Raw genomic sequence first — 22,175 nt, 5'->3', positions numbered from 1 at the left:
AAGCTCGGCTAACCAACTTCGAACATATCTTTCCTTTGGACGAAAATGGCGTTTATATGACTGATGAGCTTTCACTATTGAACGGAAGGGGGCGCTAACTTCATCCTCTTCCGGAGTTTTCTCCGCCGAAAGAGAAGACAACGGAAGCCCGAGAAAGGAGGATACGTCTTAAGGCGATTTGCAATTTTTTTCACGAGACTGGCGAGAAAAAATCCGGATATGAACAGAAAAGAATAAAGAAACCAAACATACATTATTTAGTCTCGTAGATCAGGGCATTACGCGTGTACTGTTTCGAGATATTCCACGGTTTATACCGACCTAACTCTTTGCGTTTCCGCCTAGAAAATAAGCCCGAAAGCCGACCCTTGGTAACTTACTTTACACTATCCATAAGTAACGTGATGAACGTAAGTATGACACGGAATGATTTAAGTTAATGATAGTTTGTGGTGGCAGTTTTAGAAACCCGTTACATCCTTGTGTCTTCGTTGGCAAAATTAGTGATGGCGATAAATACGAGCGAAATCACATATAAGTCTCAAATTCGGAACTTTGGGAATGTTTATAATAGTCAATTTTATGTTGCTATCCAATAATTATTTTGCCAAAGTAAACTTTATTTTTACTATTGAAAACGTTTCAATTTTAGATAAGCCTTAGCTGATCTTTAAAATAGGTGGTCAGCGGAGATCGTGAGAGTTCTTAGTCTTTAGCCACTCAAACAATGGTCATTTGCGAAACAGACTATCATTAAAAAATATAGTTTCCCGAGAATAGGAAGAAGCGTCATACATACTGCAGCGATTCCTGAAACTTTGACAAGATGGATATCTGATTCACGTTTAGTCAATCAAAACTTCAAAAGGGTATTTAGGCTTAAAGAGCTTTGGCCATGACCGCTTTTTAGTTTTGTTCTTAACTATAAGAAAAAGCTCGGTTGCCTCTAAAATACTAACACCATGACTAAAGCGCCATCTTGTGGTTGCAAAACTATATTATTTGTTTATTAAGATAATAAGAGTAGACCCCGACGCAGCGAAATTTTGACCGGCGGCGGCAGTGCGATCGGCGTGCACTGATTTTTTTTGTCGGCGGCGGCGTTGAACCAAAATTTAACGGCAGCAGCGGCGTGGCGCGCCGTTTATATCTTAAAACTATTTTCTTAAACTTAGTATATTTCCTAAAAAATGCGTTTCTTTACAAAAATATTTAATAAAAGCGTACAGTTCTCGAATATTGTGCTATCTACGTTGGCATTTAAAATATAGGCTCCCTCTCCGTACCGATTTATGCATCTTCAGTGGAACCAGGAACAATACGCCGCGGCTAATGGAGGTAGGCCTTAACCAGGAAACTATATATGCATACACTTGGAATGTCCTACAAACAGGCATGTTTTTCAACGGAGATTTTCGCTCGCGACGTGCTAGGCTAAACTCGGTGCGTATAACTCGACATTAAAGCAGCGGTCGGCTCTATTATTGCCACCTGCATTATGAAAAGGCCCTTGTTATTACAGATGACAATGAATCTATCCGGTTCTACGCAAAAATTACTTTGCCATCTTTTAATGGTAACGGAAGCTAAAATTCAAAATAGCGAAACAATAACGTCGTCAGAGAGCCATTGTTGAATATTATGATTAGATAACTTAAAGGGTCCCCCGTGTGAAATATTTGAAAATGCCAAAATTATAAAAAAATTATAAAAATTGACGAAAAAAAATCAAAATTGATGAACTTTTGATCAATTTGAACCAAATGGGTGAAATGGCTAAAATTGGAAAATGTGAGAAAAATAAAAAAGTACAAACATTGGAAAAATATTTCAAAATTGTTTATAATAATTTTTTTTTCAAAATTGAAAAAAATTAATACAATTGAAAAAATCTTCAAAATCAGTAGTTTCGATCAAAAACGATCAAAATTGATAGGAATTGATGGAAATTTATTAGTTGTGTAAAATTGGATTAATATATAGATAAAATGCTTTTTTTTTAAAGAAAATTGATTTATTTTGGTCAATTTGATCAAACTTGACCAAAATTGGAAATTAATAGATCGAAATTAGCAAAATATTAAAATTTTGTAAAACATTTATGAAAAAACTAAATTCGACAAACTATATCAAACTTGTTTGAATTTTTTTTCAATTAGTTGAAATTGACTACGATCGATTATATTTCCAAAATTTCGAGTGTATTATTGGTAAAATCAAGTGAGGTTTAGTTATTTTAATTAAATTTAAAAACAAATTGAGGTTATTCTGTATTTCATGAATATTAACTACATTTGAGTAATCATATATAAACATTTGGAAGTATTTAAAAACTTATTCTGTTTAATTTTAGATTTTATTTAAAACAACTATAACTATTAGATGTGAAATTTTAAATCTTGAATGAGTTTAATTTAGGTAAAACAGAACTCTTGAATCAAGTAAATAATATTTTTGATACTTTTAGAACACTACGTATATAGATTGTAAATTAATTTTAAACAATTTCGAGGTAGTTTGTCGAATTTAGTTTTTTCCTAAATGTTTTACAAAATTTTAAATTGTTGCTAATTTTGATCTATTCATTTCCAATTTTGGTCAAGTTTGATCAAATTGACCAAAATAAATCAATTTTTTTCAAAAAAAAAGCAATTTATCTACATTTTAATCCAATTTTACACAACTGATAAATTTCCATCAATTCCTATCAATTTTAATCGTTTTGGATCGAAACTACTTATTTGAAGATTTTTTCAATTGTATTATTTTTTTTCAATTTTGAAAAAAAAAAATTATTTCAAACAATTTTGAAATATTTTTATTTCAATGTTTGTACTTTTCTATTTTTTTGTCTCACATTTTTCCAATTTTAGCTATTTCTGTTCCTTTTCACCCATTTTGTTCAAATTGATCAAAAGTTCATAAATTTTTCAGAATTCCATGTTATTTTCAAGGGAAAATTTAGATTATCTGTTGTCAAAAACATTTTTCGTTGCCATGGCAAAATGGTTGCCCATTGAATAAATTCCCTTTAGGATTTTTCAAGCTACACGAAGGTCTACCAAAAGTACCAATCCATCGAGTTTGAACAAAATCGGTTACACTTCGGGATGTCTCCTTGTTAGTGGACTTTAACCTAAATTATATATCCCGCGCGCCATATAAAATATATTGTTAAAAAGTACTAAAGTTAATGTCAAATTTACAAATCAGCTAATGGACGCTAGGGGTACTTTAATGTCCCGCCTTTTCGGGTCAAAATGTAGCTTAAGCATCTGGTTTTGATTTCGACGTTAGCGACATCTGTAAACAAAGCGGCCCAGGCCGTAATATTAGTTCCACATCAGTGTATTCGAGTGGGCAAACCCATACAAACTTAGTAGACACAGGTAGGCAAACTAATACAAAAACTGTTGAGGCTACGTGATTTCTTATCGTTTGATATATAAATTGCCATGAGTGGTCACCGCCCACCCTCAGGATACGTGGGTGGGCAAACCAATACCAAAGCTGTTGAGGCCATGTGATTTCCTATCGTTTGATATAGAATTTACCATCCTATGTTAAAGAGTGGCCACCGCCCACTCTCAGGATACGCGGGTGGGCAAACCAATACAAATGCTGTTGAGGCCATGTTATTTCCTATCTTTTGATATATAATTTACCATCCTACGTTAAAGAGTGGCCACCGCCCACCCTCAGGATACGCGGGTGGGCAAACCAATACAAAAGCTGTTGAGGCCATGTGATTTCCTATCGTTTGATATATAATTTACCATCCTATGTTAAAGAGTGGCCACCGCCCACCCTCAGGATGCGCGGGTGGGCAAACCAATACAAAATCTGTTCAGGCCATGTGATTTTATATTATCTCGGTGATTAAATTAGAATTTTCTTAGAGCAGATATTTAATATGGATTATTAACAACTGCATAAATCATATTATTGCAAGAATGCATTTATGTACTAAGAATATGGCAAGACGGAGATTCTGTCCCCATGGTCGCTTACTTTTCAGCTTAAGGGCCTGTTGCCAAAGCCCTAGCCAAAGTGCTAGCCCATTGAATTTAATATGTTTGATTCTAGCAAGGCAGACTTTTGCAACACGCCCTAAGTTCGACTGCTTTGGATTTTTCGGTCTCACTCTTTCAAGTAGACGCGAGCGTAGACGATTCCAATCTTTTACTTTTATTATTCTATGAGACCAAATTGTTTTTTCCGATCACTCTCCCTTTAAGGTGGTTGTTCGGAGGGGCGGAAATTAACGGCACTGCGTGCGCGTCAAGGAGTTCTATCGAATGAGACCAAATCTCTGGACCAACTATACAAACTATACAAGTTCGCCAAGAAGGCGATAATATTATTTAGTGCCACACATAAACGACTTCGATAAGAAAGTGCCACACATAAACGACTTCGATAAGAAAGTGCCACACTTATTTATTACTTCTGACCATACACGGTTTCGATAAGAAAGGGCCACACTTATTTATTACTTCTGACCATACACGGTTTCCATAAGAAAGTGCCACACTTATTTTTTACTTCTGACCTTTGCGACAGCTACGAGGTAGACCTCTTTGCAATCAGAGAGCATATATAATATTATATGCTCTCTGCTGCAATGTCTAACGGATCTATCTCTCCCGCCTTTACGGGCACTACTAGTTAACAATCTACTTGTACCGCTATTGAGTAAAGGCAAAATTTCGTTCCGCCCCCAATGGAAGAAATGCGCCCCCCTATAGGGCGGGCCCGAAACAAAAAGTATTCAATGGTAAAAGTTCAAGCTAGTATTACCAGAGGACGGCGTAGCTAAGTTGGTTAACTCGTCGGTTTTTGGAGAATACGCGGCCAGCGGCTATCTACGTTCGAGTCTCGGTGACGCCGATAGTATAAATTATAAAAAAAAAATATTTTTCGCAGCTCCATCTACCATGTCGTCGCTTTTCCACGCCAAACAAACTACAACAAACAAACAAACACTTAACGACATTCCGTCCATAGCAATAGTGCCACTTCGATATATTTATCTAACTAAAAAAGAGCTACTTCATGTCGAGGCGCGACTCTTGCCTTAAGCCTTGTCTCGAATAGAAATTCTTTTTTCACCCTAAAAACTCGTAATTTTTCGCGAAACTAGATCAGTTTCTACGAGATATTGCCAGCCAATGAATTGGAAAAAAAAAAACTCTACGTCTTAATTAATTCGTCCATGGTCTTACAGATTGAGTTGAGAATAAATAGAGGTACAACTAAATCTGGCTGGCGCGGGACCAATTTCGTTAAATAAGGAGACTTTATCAACTTTATCGTTCTACCGTGGCGCCATCTGTCTCTAGTGGTGGCAACTATATTGCAATTGAATTTTTTCGCGAATCTGATGTGAAATTGAAATGTATGATTACTCGTAACAAACAAATCTTTGAAGTTGTTTAAAAATAATTTTATTCTGTCAACACGATCTTTTTTAACTAAAGTTACGGTGAGTTAGCTAATAATTATTTATTTTTAACCATATAACTTTACAAAATATAGATGGCGCTACCGCCTAATTATAAATATGAATTTCGTACAGTCTTATCAGAACAGGTCCCACGTAACCAGGGCAACCGAATTCGTAATTGTAATTCTAGCAGTATTATTCCCAATTCAATGAGTTTAAGTCCCGCCCGTTTCTTGAGCTACTTTTGGAGCAAAGTGCCGCTGCCCATGAATCCTCAGACATTCCAAGTGTCTAGTTTCCTGGTGTAACCTTTTAATAAATATTTTACGTGTAGAAATGAAATTGTATTATAATAAAAAAGTATATTACTTAAAAATATAGCAAACAAGTTGGCAAGCCAAAATATACCTCTCCTCGGAAGAGTTTTTAATTTCCAGTGAAGCGTAACGATATCCGTGGTTCTGCGGTAGAACGCTCACCTGTCGTGCAAGAGGGCTCGGGTTCGAATCCCGGCCGATTAAAAATTTGTACTACACCCAATGACAAACAGAGGGCCTTTTCCCTGATTCTAAGAAACTGGGTACGCAGTGATTACCCTTTGCCCCGAAAATCGCTGGCCTGACAGACAGACCCACCCACAGACAGACAGACAGACAGACCCACCCACAGACAGACAGACAGACACGGTGGTTGTATAACCCCTCCTAGGGTACAAAGTCTCCTCGGAGAGGTAAAAAAAGAGTTTATAACCTCTACAACTGAAGAGTGTAGAACTGGTTTTAGTAAATCCAGGTGTTTTATACCTAATTAATCATGATTAACTTAGGTTTTATGAGTCATATATGAAATAAAGTAGTCAGTATACAAAATTTAAAAAAATAAAGTTTACTCCAGATTTAATTTAAAGTAGTTCAACGTCGTGAATTTATTGGAGTTATTTTAATAAATATTAAGTATGATACGCCTATTTTGCCATTTTTCTTTACATGCTAAGGACAGGGGCCCATTTGAGGTGACTAGGCGCCGTGTGATTTTGGGGCCAGTTTTTCAACCCCTTCGAGCACTAATGGAAAGTGTGACAGTTTTCCCACCTTAAAGGGGAACGTTCAAGCTTTAACCAGTTAGATAGCCCTATAGCCCGTTAAAAACTAAAATTTATGGCGAAAACCGCAACCAAAAATATTAAATGGTTAATTTTTAATAAAATAAAGAAATTTCGGGAAATTGAAAAGCGCGCGTCCGCCGTGACACCTGGTGAGAAATCGGTGAGACAGAAAACAACTTGAAAGCGCGCGCTGCTGAAGACGCGAAAGATTTGTTTTGTACGCGCGGCGCGTTCCAGTTATAATAATCAGCTAGGCTAATACCCAAGGCACCACCTTGGGCCTAAGTCATCAAGCGACTTTTGAAGCCATTAATTCAGGTGGCCGGGTTACAATGCGTAGGAGGGTGGCGGCAAGCCCTGCATGCCACGAGATCGAGCCAAGAGCTCCCTACACTAACTATTACCGTTAACCTCGACAAGTTTTTATGGAAGGGGAACCCGAAGAACTCCGGGGAAAACCCCTTAAACCAGTGGGGGGAGTTGTTCCGATTTTTCACCCAGTGCCACAAGCTGGGATCGAACCCGGCTCCTCTTGCTGCGAGTCGAGAGTGCTAACCACTCCGCTACCCCACTGCTTATACGAGACCTAAGCCTAAATTGCGCGATTTTAAAAGGTAGGATAGTTCGCAAATCGCTCACTAAGGTGCTGCTGGCGCTGGCGATACACCTTAATATGGCGGCGAAAATTCAAACCCAAATATTTGGCGTTATTTCTCGTTTCAACTTTTTGGGCCAAAAGCTATTTTTTCAAGACAAAAAAGGTACGTGTAAATATATTGAACGTCTTGTTGATCTTTTTATAAGCAAATAAGGCGATATTTGGAAAAGCTTGGCCGTTCCCCTTTAAGTAGACAAAATGGGGCACATCAAAATCAGGCGTCTGACAAAGGAGTGACAATTCTAAGCAAGTTGTGACTAATATCAGAAGAAAATAGGTGGGAAGTATGTTTCAGTAGCTTTGGGCCATACAAGGCGACCCTTGTTAATAACAAGTTGGCAAGCCAAAATATACCTCTCCTCGGAAGAATTGTCCCTAGCGGTATTAATTTCTTGAGATGATTCTTAAAGATAGATCTCCGCAATTCAGAGTTATTTATAAAAACGTAATCCCGGTTCAATCCCGCCCGGTATAAAATGTTAATTATAATTAAAATAATTGAGACGAAACAACCGAGTATAATTTATTCAGAATATTATAAATTAAGTAGTTACAACAGTGAGTTAGACGTACTAAAACAATGCACAATTGAATTTAACCCTATTTACGGTACAAGTTTATCAGTTAAATATAATACGAAGCCAATTTTAATGAAAGAAATATCTACAGAGGGTATTTGTATTTTTCTCGCTTACGAAATACTTGCCGCATCTTTAACGCTCATTTTATTTCAAATTAAACATCTTAATCAGTCGAGAAAACGTTTAAAATAAATTACGAAGTAATGATGACCCAGTTTCAAACCAGACCAACATAACTGTAAGCGCACGATGTATACAACTCGATAAAAATATACGACTGAAAAAACGAAATAAAATACAAATAAGACGAAAGATTTAAAATTAAAAAAAAACTGATCCTAATAAAACGTGAAAATACTCTCCACGTCACGCACATTCGAAGTACGCATAAGTAACGTTATACTATATCCAGTTTAAAATATTAGAGTATCAAAAAATAAAAATACCGAATAGAAAACACACAATAGCAACCCAATCCATCAGACTTCAGAAACAAAACTCATGGAAAAATATTATAACGCAGTCAAGCAATCAGACTTCAGAATCAAAATAATTCATAGAAAAATATTATAACGCAGTCGAGCAATAAATTAGTTCAAATACTTAGAAATCAAGCAATAGAAAATATAATATCAAGAAGCGCAACACCTTACCATTCACAAGTACGATTTTTCACGTTATTATAATGAAACCGGATAAGCTTTTGGGCATGACTTACGCTCTTAAAGGTTCCTCTAAGACTGGACGATTTTGCGGGAAAAAGGAAATAAACTTAAAAAATAGTGGATACAAATATAAGACAGAAAAAACCAACAATACCAAAGATTAGACAAAAAAGAACGTAATCTCGATCAATTAAAAAACACAACAAAAAGCGTATCCGAAAAAATAAACATACTGACAATTAAAGAGTTTAACAATGTCATTGAATAATATATTACAGATTTATAACACGACGTAAAAGGAAACAATAGGTGAAAACTATTCGCTAGTTTTGGAGTAATTTTTTAGGAAATAGCGAGCAACTTCAAAATACGGTTTGGCTGTTATACTATGGAAGAAGTTGGTAGTTTGGGGTAAAAGGTGTACTCTTTTCGTCCCAAAGCGAGCGAATAATTTTGGCCTAATAACACAGCGGCAACGAAGCAAAAACACAGCGGCAACGAAGCAAAAACACCGCGGCAACGAATCAAAGTCCTAAAACCGCGCTCCCGGGTCAATTCCCGACGAAATAAAAACAAGTTCACAAAAATAAAAAAACAAAGTTCAATAAAAAATATCCACAGATATTGTATTCATCCGTTTAGTAAAAAACCTCGCCTTGTCATAATGGTTCATTTACTTTAATATGTACCCTAAGGAAGTCAATGGCTCGGCGGTGAACTATCCGCGTGGTAAAAATGCGACCCGAGTTCAATTCTTGATCACGATCAACTTTTACATTAAAATACTTAATTATTTAATAAAATATAAGATTAATATAATTTATAAATACTTTATTAAATATAAGATTAATATAATTTATAAATATTTAATTAAATATAAGATTAATATAATTTATTAATATTTTATTAAATATCAGATTAATATAATTTATAAATATTTAATTAAATATAAGATTAATATATTTATAAATATTTAATTAAATATCAGATTAATATAATTTATAAATATTTAAAATGATGTAGAATAAATTATAGTACCTAACGTTCTAACTTTGTAAAGGACATTCGCCAAAGCGGTTTTTTAGAAAAACAACGTAAAGTAACAAGCGTTGGTGGCTGAGTGGTTAGAGTAAATCTCTTGCACGAGGCAGACCCGGGTTCGATTCCCGGCCGGCGCTAATAAATCGCAAATTGATACTAAGACGAATACCGTGTACAATTGGTGGAAACCCTGCCATTGGACGTTGAGAGGTTGCATAACACTCAGCACTCGGTTCGTCCCAAAGTCATTAAGAAGAAGTTGGAGATAAAACGCCCGTACAAACACAACAGACTCAACATCCACAACCATCATAACACAAACACCATAAACTCAAAACCTACAACCGTCATAACACGAACTCAACATCCACAACCATCATAACACAAACACAACAAACTCAACACCCCCAACTATCATAACACGAACTCAACATTCACAACCTACGCATAAACATTACAATAACCAAATACTCAATCCAACTGAATTAAACCCGTCACTACGGTGAGCGTTAACGAAAAAACACCATCCAAACCAAACCCATCCGCAAAATAATCCGTTAACTCTCACCGTCACACGGTGGTTTTGCCAACACTAGGAAAAACTGCGAACGCAGAGATTGAGACATTGCCTACATTGATTAACCTTTGCACGGAAAATGCGAACGCGTTCGCCGGGCAGACACACAGACAGACACGGTGATTGTATAACCCCTCCTAGGGGACTTTGTCCCCTCGGAGAGGTAACAAGTTGGCAAGCCAAAATATACCTCTCCTCGGAAGAATTGTCCCTAGTGGTATTAATTTCTCGAGATAACCCTTAAAGATATATCTCCGCAATTTAGAGTTATTTGTTAAAAATATTAACCCATTTCTATCCCGCCCGGTATAAAATTTTTATTATAATTAAAATAATTGAGACGAAACGACCAATTTTAATTTATTCAGAATATCATAAGTTAAGTAGTTACAACAGTAAGTTAGACGTACTATAACAATGCACAATTGAATTAAACCCTTTTACAGAACAAGTTTATCAGTTAAATATAATACGAAGCAAATTTTAATGAAAGAAATATCTACAGAGGCTTTTTGGAATTACTCGCTTACGAAATACTTGCCGCATCTTTAACGCTCATTTTATTTCAACACTCGCCCTTGATGAAGATACCGTAGATATCTGGTAGTGGACGACTCGTTCACTTCCTGTTGACGTTGTGACGCATACAACATTAAAAAGACCAATGCCGTCCAATTTCCAATATCATATAATGACTCGCACACCCAAGAAATCATTGACTGCGTTAGAAATCGTAGATATCCAAATATCCACACCAAATGTATTTACAAGAAGCAAAAACCTTACCATCAACAAAGCACAGAGAGCCACTTGACAAACCGCCAGCTCTTAAAGCAATTAACGTTAAATTATCTCCTTTGAATTAACAGAACTATATATAGGTCGTTAAGAAAGTGGACCACCCACAGGGTCTACCCTTTAACCCTCTAATCTCGGCTGACTGCGCTAAAACAAGATTTAACCTTTAAAAAATACCAGATTAGGCCTTCATAAATTCATTAATAAAAAAAGACTTTATTACCTATTATGCTTACGATGCCTGTCTTAATTTCAGTGAATCTAAGCAGCTATCGGTGGTTCTGTGGTAGAGCGCTCGACTGCCAAGCCGAATGGTCTGGGTTCGAAACCTGGGTGGCGCATTTGTTTTTAATCAATAGAGAAACGCTAAATTAGAATTTCTTCGATGCAATAATTTCAATTTCAATTCTATTTCAATTAAACCAAAATTTCGTACTCTATTAAATACGCTTCCGATAAAGCTGAAGGTCTAATTTTCAATAAGGCGTAACAAGTGTCGGTGGTTCTGTGGTAGAACGTCCGCCTGTCAATCAGGAGGTCTCGGGTTCAAATCCCGCCCGATGCGATCGCAAATTGATACTAAGACGAATACCGTGTACAACTGGTGGAAACCCTGCCATTGGACGTTGAGAGGTAGCATTACACTCAGCACTCGGTCCGTCCCAAAGTCATTAAGAAGAAATTGGAGAGAAAACGCCCATATAAACACAACAGACTCAACATGCACATCCATCAGAACACAAACACAACAAATTCAACACTCACAACCTACGCATAAACATTACAAAAACGTAATACACCAAACCGTCACGACGGTGAGCGAAAAAACACCATCCAAACCAAACCGCAAATGCATCCGTTAACGCTCACCGTCACACGGTGGTTTTGCCAACCCTTTGAGAAACTGCGTACGCAGTGATTACACTTTGCACCGAAAATGCGAACGCGTTCGCAGTCCTGACAGACCCACAGACCCACCCACAGACCCACAGACAGACACGGTCGTTGTATAACCCCTCCTAGGGGACTTTGTCCCCTCGGAGAGGTAAAAACCAGATTCACGTCAAATAAATTCAAATTTAGCCAATCAGAGAGAGGCCAAGAATCGTTCTTAATTTCCGTAGTGGCGCCACCCAATGGTCATAAAACTAGTGACTATTTACTTGGCAAAAAACGTCGAGAGACTCGAGAGTCGAGACAGTTTCATGTACTGTTATGGTACTTAATTTAGTTAATTAAGTTTGAAAATGAGTGTTCAATGCAATTTTTTTTGTCGAGTAACAAGAGACAAGATTGGCCAAACCAGTTTTAAAGGTAGAAATAAAGGTAGTCAAGTCGAAATTTTGACAAACACTAGCCCGGCCGCTAGTACATGTAGTGATGACAAAACTCAAACAGCTAACAAGACTGGTGATAAAAATGTCTTCGAACATTCAGCTATGCAAACTAATAGATTCATTGCGACATTACAAAAATCAAATGGAACTAACGAAAGCTTTTCGCAGCCAGATGTATCTACAAAAACATTAAAACTAGACTCGGGTAAAACTTATGTTTACACCTAAATTTTGATTACATATCATTAAATTTCTAAAGATAAATAAAAATTTTCAAAAACATTGTTAACAATACTCACAATTACATAAATCCGTAAACTTTAGAGAGGCAGATGAGAAACAGACGACACTGCCATTTTACTTACGTCATTAAGCAGTTGATGTAACCATCCGCGGTTTCCTGATAAAAAACCGCTCTCTACGAAATGGCGCGAAAAAATCAAGAAAGTAACGCCTCGCGAAATTTCCTAAGAAACGTACTTCCCCCTATTTTCTTCTGCTAATATATACAACTGCCAAATAACGCGTCCCATCAAAAAGCTTCATAAATAGAAATACGCTTAATTCAACAAAATAGTAAATTAATGTCTGTTACACGTATAAACTTAATTTAAATTATCTCGAATTTGAAACTTAAATTCGTTTTAACATTTCTAATTGCGAAATGGTAATTCTATACGTTTTATATCTATATATTGATAAATGAAAATTAAGTTCAGTTCCACACGTCATATTCTTCCCGTAACTAAAAGAACAACTTTTTCAACTAAATTTCATTCCATTTATTATTTGTTAGTCAAGTTTTAAAACGCCAAAATAAGGAGACGTTTGAAAGAAAAAAAAATTAAGGAAAATAAGGGCTTCTATCGCGTAAAATATTTGTTCGACAAAACGTATTATTCAAAATAAGGCAGAAACTCGGGAACTAAGTTTATAATTCATTTTCGCGCGCTGTCATAAAAACACTCATAACTTATTCTATATGGATGAGAAAGAAAATCAAAGGGTGAAATCCCGCGCGTTGGAATATACGCTCTTCTCTTTATTAGATCAAGCGGGCTGGATGCGCGGGACACTAAAATCTATATCACCTCGAGACTAGCCTGAATATTGCGGGAAATGTTGGTCAGGTGAATAGAGAGAAGAAGAAGTCCGGAGGGTGGCGGAGGAATGTTCCAGAAGGTGTCGGGATTGGGACAACAGCGACGCTTTTTTTCGCCTTCTCTTCCAGAAAAGAGTCGATTGTTGGAAATTACTTATGACAAGGTCTAGCACTTTTTGAATGGAATCGAAGGGGCTTACGAGTTTGGAATAAGTAAATAGCATTTCGTTCACACTCGGGTTCCTCGCCAGCGTTTCCGTCAGAAATTCTCTCGAAGGAGATTACTTTCTTTATCACGCCCGAACCGACTTTCCACTCTCCATTGTTGTCTTTCCGCTCGTGTACTGTTTGACAAAACGTTTTAACGGTGGTATCGAGGTAGCTCGTAACTCGGAAAGCGAATATTAGAAATCAAAGTTACCCGAGACTAAAACCAACGAAATACGAGGGTCCTTTCCCCTTTGGAGGCGGTACTAGGTAACGGCTTTACTTATATCTATTCTTCGAAGAAATATACCCGATAGTGAGGTCGCTTCAAAAATTGATCTACCTAAACATCCTTTAAAACCGAAGAACCTTTAAATTAAATTGATACGAAGAAAAAGTTTAATAGCCTTCGGCATCGGGGGTCAGGCACGAGCTACTCTTTTAGCACTTAAGCACTATGGGCGGGCTATCCGCGTTCCCATTCAATCACGCCGTAGTAGCCAAATATAAACGCCTAGCCTCTTATAGCAACGAGAGTCGCTAAGTTACTTGTTAGTCCCGATAAAAAACATTCCACCCACTTCAACTTTTTAAATTTAGTTTTCAAAATTTAATTTAATATCAAAGAATCGATATTCTTTAAAGTAGCCTATAAAGGCGAATTCCTTTCGAACATGCCCAGTGACGAAGAGGTGCCGTAGTCGGAGGGAAAGGTACGGGTTCCCCTTGAAATGTTTGGTTGCGCTAATACATTTTTTAAATTAATTTGATTTAGTTTTAGCTGACACAAAAATCCTGTCAACACCACTGTATGGGAAAGCTGAATCGTGATAAATTGAAAGGTCGAATGCGAACGGGGCCCATCGTTCGAGTGATTGAAAAGCGAAACAAGAAGAAACGGAGGAGGGGAGGAGGGGAGAGTCGTTCGTACCTTTTGTCCGCGGCGATGGTGCAGCTTCTGCTAGAACGAGAGCTTTCCCCGATAATAGAGGTTTCCCGCCGCCGGAGATGCGACAGTATAGCTCTAGGATTCCCCGAGTTCACCTATACGAAATGACATTGTCGCGGGGACGGCGATTGGACGACGCGCGTGACCCGCTGGCGACAATGAAAAGCACCAGTCGCTCGAGGTTAAAATTTAATTTATTTATTAAATCAACAAGTTCATCCCCGCTTTCTATCCAGCGGAGGCTATAAACACCATTCAACTATATGAGATGAAGTAAACATTCAATCTAATTAAACTCCTCAACTTCCATCAGTCGTCGTCTTGCCGCAACCGTCATCGGAGACTTCTGATCTTTGACCACCGCGGGGGCCACGACGAAATTTAGTAGAATTAATTTGGCAATTGACGTCGGCCGTAACCCCAACCACGGTGTCTTTGCATTGACCACGCTGTAGCGATTTCACGAAACCTCGCTCACAATGTACCATTTTGTTTATTGTTTATTTGTGAAATATATCGTGGAAGTTGTCTTTATAAGAATACGCGTATCGGGCACGAGATAATGGGATATGTTTAAAATGTCTTCCGAGTATACACGGTATTTCAAAGGGGATTCTTGTATAATCTACCCATCAAAGGTGTACAAAAATCACAGTTTGGCTTCCACTAATTCTCTAAACAACCGGGTACGCTTCAAAAGAACGGGTTAACAATTTTGAACTACATAAACTATAGTTTTATTTTAAAACTATATCCTTTCAAATGAAGCGATATTTGCTCCACCCGAGAAAATGAATAGAAATCGGAAACGTCACTGGAGTTACCATGGTAACAAATTTCTGAAGGGAAAACTACAACGAATCACTATAGTGAAATTTAATTTACATTTTCTTTAGAATTTCGTAGTTTCCTAATATTATATACCTAATTATATGAGCTTTCGGAAAAGCTTAATAGGTTTCAAATAAACGTTAAAATACTTCTTTCATAAAATAACCAACCGAGCGTTTTGCTCTCGGCTTTGCACGGCGCCAAAACTTTGACAACAGCTTCGACAATATAAAGACAAACCGCTTGTAGCGCAATCTCTATATATGACTTTGAAGCAGCTATTATATATTCCTAGCTTTTAATTGATGAGCTTTACTAACGGCACAGCGACTACCCATTCGTCCGTTTGGTCTAACACTGCAACTAATTATGTCGCCAAGTTGAGTCAGCTGCAGTTGCTTCAGGTGAGATTTTGAAGACCCAGCTCTCATATAACATCCATTCGGAGTATTGTTCAATCTAGTCGTTCGAATTTGGTTTACAGAATTTGACGAATTAACTAGTTGAATGGCGATGATAGTGTCAATGGAATTTAATGAATAATAAAATTGAAAATCAATTACGCTAGGGACTATCTATATTCAACTTGTTATTACTAGATTGAATTTAAAAATAAGTCGCTATACATAAAATATTTTGTTCCATTCCGAAATTTCTTACCAGAACTTAATAGGCCAGATCGTTTCCGATTCGATGCTCACGTGAATATTAATTATTCTAATCTGTATTTATTAATGGGCTATAGACGAATAAGTATAGCTGCCTTTCGAAGGGTTACGGCATATAACAATACATTTTTTTTAAACTTTTCAACGAATATATTTTTGTTTGGCAGCGCATTCGAAGATTAAAATAGAATAACAGTAGATTTTTCTTATACTATACATCTTTTGAACAGCGTTTGGTGCTTCTTAATTATTCAACATTATATTTTAAATATTTGGGCAATTCTTGGGTCATTATATGTATATCTAAGTTAAATTTTTTGTTGTCCTAACAAAGACATTTAAAAGGTTAGTACCAAAATACCAGGGTATTTTCGTTAGTCCGCGCGATAATTGTTTTAAGAACATTATTCTACTCCGTCTAAAAAGTGGTTCTGATCCGTTTCGTGACATTCAACACTCGATAAATCACTATCACCGTCCTCACCACTCGAAACGGACCGCACAGTCAAGCCTTCGACGCACGTGTCCTGGGTTCCCGCGGCGAAAACGTCGGCGATGGACATATCCGAGGCCTCGTCGGGCGTGTTCAGACTACTGGAGCAATTGGGTGGCGCCGTGTTCCAAGTGCCAGTGTCACCCGAAGACGTTCCGCCCTCCCCGGACCAGGATCCCTGGCCAATGTCCAATCTCACGGAAGAACCTAATTTGGAGCGTGCCGATAAGAAGGTCGCGTCGGACAAGGAGTCAAAGAGCCCGCTACTACCTTGAGGCGCGTGCAGTGAGGCGTTAGTTTGCCCGACCCTAAGTAACTGTCCAGGATCACCCGGCATACTGACGGCTTGACCCTTCTGATTCTCCATCGACGTTGCGTCGTCCGTAATGGAGACGCAACAACGGCTGGGACTCAGCGCGGGGTACGAACCGGTTTGCGACATGAGGTGTAATTGTTGCTGCAGCGGTAAGGTGATGGCCGGTAAACTGCCGCGTAACTGTCGTTCTTGATCGACAACCGAACGACCCAAACAAAATTGCTGTTGGCAGGGATCGGGAGGCTTCTTGACAGAATACAGTTTCGAGATGTGCAAAGTTTTGCCCTTCAAGCGCGTCTTGGCCGATTTTTCGTACAATCCGGCGCGAGGGTCGTCACGAAGGTCCCAACTAACCGACGAGCGCTTTGTCTTGTCCAGCAAGGATGAACGGATGCTTACGTCCAGATCCTTAAAAAAACAAGAGACAAATAGGGTGTTTCTGAAACTTATGGCACAAATAAGTGGGTTGTTGTTTCAAAACGAGTTAGAAAATTTCCAAGGAATATATGTCGTAAAATGCTCGGTCTAACTAAAAAAACCAACGAAATAGACAAATAAATACAATTGAGGCACTATGTTCGAAGGGTATGTAGGAAATAGAGCGCTTGACTAAAATAGCATTTGTTAAAATAGCGTTTTCAAAAGCGCGTTTTTCAAAACAGCATTTTGTTGCAACGGCGCTTTGTTAAAACAGCGGTTGTTGAAATAGCGTTTCTCAATCTAGCCAGTGACGTCACTGGTTAGATGCCTCGCTACCTCTCTCTCTGCATTTCGACTTTCTCGCCCAAAACGAGTATTAGAGATGCGCCCCCGTTGTCCGTAAACAGCGTTTCTGAATATAGCGTTTCTCAAATTAGCAATTTTGAAACAGCGTTTTTGGTCAAGACAGCGGTTTCTTAAAATTTATATGAATTGACGATGGAAAATGTATAACATACATATGAACTTCAGGGGTTAGGTTAGGTTAGATTAGGTAAGTTTGCCATACTAACTATCGGCAGAAACCATTAGGTAATGAAATTTGCCGAAATTCCAGAAAAATATGTATTACAATAGGCCTATATTATTAGTGCTATAGAAAGCAGCGCCGTTTTGGGAAACGCTGTTTCGACAAAATACGGTTTTGAGAACCTCCGCTATGACAAAGCGCCGTTTGAACAATTTGTTGTTTTGGGAAACGCTGTATAAAGAAACGCTGTTATGACAAAGCGACGGTTGAACAAAATGCTGATTTGAAAAACGCTGTTTTGGAAAATGCTGATTAAACAAATGCTGTTTAGGAAAGCGCTGTAGTCCCTACAAATCGTTCGAAGAGCTCGTTATATAAAATACGAGAGGTCACGTGATTACGTTAGATTCATCGTGCAGTTAAAGTTAGAGAGCGCACGCATATTTTTGTTTTTGTTGAGCTCGCGCGAAAACGCACGAGACCTTCTGCACGGACATATTCGGAAGCGCGCGCTCCAAAAAATAACACTTTTTATACATGTATGCGTATATATTATTTTATAGAAAGAGCTATTTCTACTTAAGCGCGTTCGTATTAATAACAGGACTTGATCAGGGCCCTAGAAATCTAACGCCTGAACCAGTACGCAACCGAGAACTTTAGGACCATTAGACATTTTAGACTCATTATGACTAAAAGACTATAAACCACTGTGTTAGATTTATCAGACATTAGTTAGATATATTTTAAGTAATATTTTCCATTGATAATATAGTATTCGAACCTTTAAACGATAAAAGTTGAAAGAAATGTATGTCGAAAATTTGCAAGTGGATACGTAATTTATGACGAAATAAAATATTCTCAAATATTTCATTTTCACAAACGCGACAATCTCCCGTTCATTTCGTCCCACCAGTCGGTAGTCCTAACTTCGAAACAACTTACGTCCTCTTCGTCGGAAGCTGACGAGTTTTCCGTGACGGAAGTTGAGACGTCCATCCCAATCAACGACTTGAGCCTGACCACCTCTTGTTCCAGCTATATATTTAGAAGAAGGAGAGGACGAGAAAAATAAACGTAGGTATAGACTCGGTAAACAAGGCGACGTAAGCAAAAATTATCTTTTAATTAATCAACCCAAAAACCACCCAAGAATACTGGGAGGTGAGGCGGGGTTATTTTGACGCCAAAAGAAACGATTCCGAAAATAGAAGGGTCCAAAATGTAGCCACAAACGGGGCGCGCTTCTTAAGATCCCTTCCAAAGCCCCCGCGTGACGGCTACTGGCAGCTACACCCTGGCCCGACGGAAGAATTCCTTTTATGGGGGGAATAAGGCAGCGGCGGCTCTGTTTGAAGAATGTTACATTGGCACGAAAGGAAAATATTTGGTCTAGATTTGGAGGGAAACTTGTTACGGCGAAGAGCGTCAACTCTTATCCACGAGAAAAGTATACACTCAAAACGGGGAAAAAATATAATATAATACATAAAATATGGAGGAAAGCGTTGTTTAAATGGTGCTCGAGCACGAAGGTGATAAGGTGATAGCGGCCAAGAAACTCAACAAATTCCAAATATCCAATCATAAAAACTCGCGCACAAAGTTGCAAAAATAATATTGATGGTGTTTTAGGTTTATTTTTATCGATAACTTGTAACAAATGGGTCGAATCTATCCGCTTTCAGATCGTTAAAAGTTTTACGGAATAAAAAATGCACGGGCTAAGAAAAAATATTAGTTCTTGATTTCACGGTAAATAAAAATTACGCAAAGACGATGAAATATATTAAATCTACAAATGGCACATTTATTCACGTTGATTTTCAATATTTAATAGTTAATTTCGTAAATATGTCATTCCAAGTAACTGCAGAAAAAAATCAGAAAAACAAAAACGAAAAAAAAAGAAAACAAGGTTTATCGTTAAACCCTACAACTGTTTAGAAAATTCTTCCGCCACTAGATGGGGTAAAAACTCCCTCGGCATCGTCTTGTCTAGGGTTTGACTCAAATAGATAGTCTCCAAACAGAGGTGAGTAGGAGCCGGGAGTAGTGGCTCACTCCTGTAATCCCAGGCGTCCGGGAGGCAGAGTTTGTGGATGGCCGTGTGAGGCCTACCACCAATCCCCCAACGGGTGGTCGGAATACTTCCGCCACGGGTGTCCCCACCCCTGTCCTCACGTATCCCCCCGTTGGCGTGACCGTTACACATATCTCGCCCTGATTAATCAGTTATTGTGTGCTGGTGTCTAAGGCCTTGGGTCGACACCGATGTGTGGATGTCAAAAAAAAAAAAAAAGAGGTGAGTAGGAACCGTTACGTTTCTTATCATCGTCTTTTATACATCGGCTATAAAATAAGCAAACTTAAAAATAAGAGTAGTTACATTGAAAATGAGGGAAACCTTAATTAAAACACCTATTTAATTAAAATAAATGATTTAAATTGGAAATATGCACTGATAAGATTTTATCTTCTATTATTAACCAAATAAAACGAACTTCATCTATTAATCTTACGCTACTTAAAAAAGTTGATTTAAAAATTGTCAAAATGTATTCCGTCAAATTTAATATTTATGAAAACTAGAGGGTTAATCCCAAAATTTCTGCGAACAAATACGAGAATACATTTCATATATTTAACTCCTTAAGAAAAGACTGCTCTAACCAACACAATTTGGCAAGAAAACTGATAAAAAAATAGAATAAATCGTCACATTCGCAGTGTTTCCACTGAAGTCACGCGCGACTTGTAGCCCGATCGTGTCTAAATTTCATTCACACCATGCGTTTGCTAAAGCCAATAACAAAGAGATGCCCACATTAATTCAAGAAACAAAAAGTAGCCTTCAATTTCCTTATCGAAAGAAAATGTATCGTTTATTTGTGTTAAAATAACCCCGATGGTAGTCTTCCCAAAAAAATTCGTTTTCATCGTAAAAATTAATAAATTGTTCATCTTGTTCAATGCTGAAAGCTTACTTCGAGGTTTCCGATGATTTTTGCTTGCGTTTCAACATTTTAATTACGGATAAATGGAACAAATCAACCTATGTATACCGTGGGTGAAACGAAGAAGAAACCCAGATTCTGACCTTCCCTGCGGACTCCCCTGAACTAGTGCGCGATAAACCCACCGACAAAAATGGTATCGTGCGAACCAGACTTTAGTCTTCACACTAGACCCGAAATAAAACCAAACCACTGATCTCCCCCCCCCCCCCCCCCAATTTTAGTTCATTTCGAACAAACTTGGTGGCGATGCGGTCGATTTCTTACCACCTGGCTTCCTGACTTGACAACGCGCAGAAGCGGCGCTTCCGATTTGGGTAACGACTATCGTGTCAATAAAAAAACCAGGGAAGCGCGAGACCTTAATGGTTTTAGGGTTGTGGTGGAAGGAAACACTCTTTAATCATCTAGATAAACCAAGTCAATTTCATCAAAAACCGAACCAGGGAATAGAAGTGAAGCCGATCTTTATATCCAGGGGAAATTCTTATAATTTATTTCACTCGCGTGCATTCGAGAAAAAAAAGCGATTTTTAAATTTTCATTGACATATTTCAGCAATTTCTGGTTAGCGCGACTCTCGCGAGACCCCGCATTCGGTCGAACTAAGCAATATTTTTTTTCCTCCAAATGAAACGATAGCGAGCGGTACGGTTCGCGTTACTCAAAAGCCCATTCCGTCATCTTTCTATCAAAAGCACGTCCCAAATTTATATATACGGGTGTACATAAGGCCCGGCAGTACTGATATAGAAAGGGGTCGCTCTCTGATCCGAGAAGGAGCTTAGAGACGTCGGATCTCCCTTAGGTGTTGAGCTTTCCCATCTATCGGTTCATTTCATCCGGCTTCGGCGCTCCCCGTTTACATTAGCGCCATCTCGTGGGCCTATATTTCAACAATTACGACTCCCTCATCCTGGTCCTTGGTAGTGCAGTTCCTCCCTCCGCGTTGCTTCCCCGCGCGGGATCTTTAAGTCAACAGCGAGTTACGAGAGTATTTGGATAACCTTCCACGCGACAAAAACTAAAATGGAAACGTAATATATATATTTCCGAAGCATTCCTATATACGCCACGAGAGAGAGCGGCATCTCTTTGCAAAGAATAAAGGAAATTGAATCACTCTCCCCTCCAGCCCTTGTTTTAAATCGAAGCGAATTTTTGACTCTTTCCGTTTGATCGAACGGTACTCGGCTGTTAGAAGGGAACCTTTTATTCGAATGATGTTTGCCTTTCCGTACGTTTACATCATACGCTCGCGACTGATGCAAATTACTCATCCTAGATCGTATGAAGCGTATAAACAATGCCTAGACCTTTATATACGCGAAGTTTCGGCGAAGGGCGGCTTAATCGCGTCGCTTTCACTGTTATCCGGTTGTTAGGTGACCGCTCGGTGAATTAGTTTGCCAGGCTCACTAGACAGCCAGTT

General features: G+C 38.2%; 1 protein-coding gene across 2 annotated transcripts in view; it reads right to left on the bottom strand.

The window, feature by feature from the left end:
- Positions 1 to 15,924: 15,924 nt before the first annotated feature.
- The window catches only part of GABA-B-R3 (gamma-aminobutyric acid type B receptor subunit 3), a 91,667-nt gene continuing 85,416 nt past the window's right edge, over positions 15,925 to 22,175 (bottom strand). For both annotated transcript variants that reach the window (XM_090172471.1, XM_090172472.1), the window contains 2 exons: positions 18,672 to 18,764; positions 15,925 to 17,182 (listed from right to left, as the gene is read on the bottom strand). In XM_090172471.1, coding sequence (XP_090028597.1) covers positions 16,370 to 17,182; positions 18,672 to 18,764 — 906 coding nt within the window. In that variant the 3' untranslated portion in view covers positions 15,925 to 16,369. The remainder of the gene's footprint in view (positions 17,183 to 18,671; positions 18,765 to 22,175) is intronic.

This window comes from Leiobunum rupestre, chromosome 4, assembly GCF_980474605.1.
Source record: "Leiobunum rupestre chromosome 4, qqLeiRupe1.1.hap1, whole genome shotgun sequence".
Classification (NCBI taxonomy): Eukaryota; Metazoa; Arthropoda; class Arachnida; order Opiliones; family Sclerosomatidae; genus Leiobunum; species Leiobunum rupestre.
This window is presented reverse-complemented; position numbering and strand designations above follow the sequence as displayed.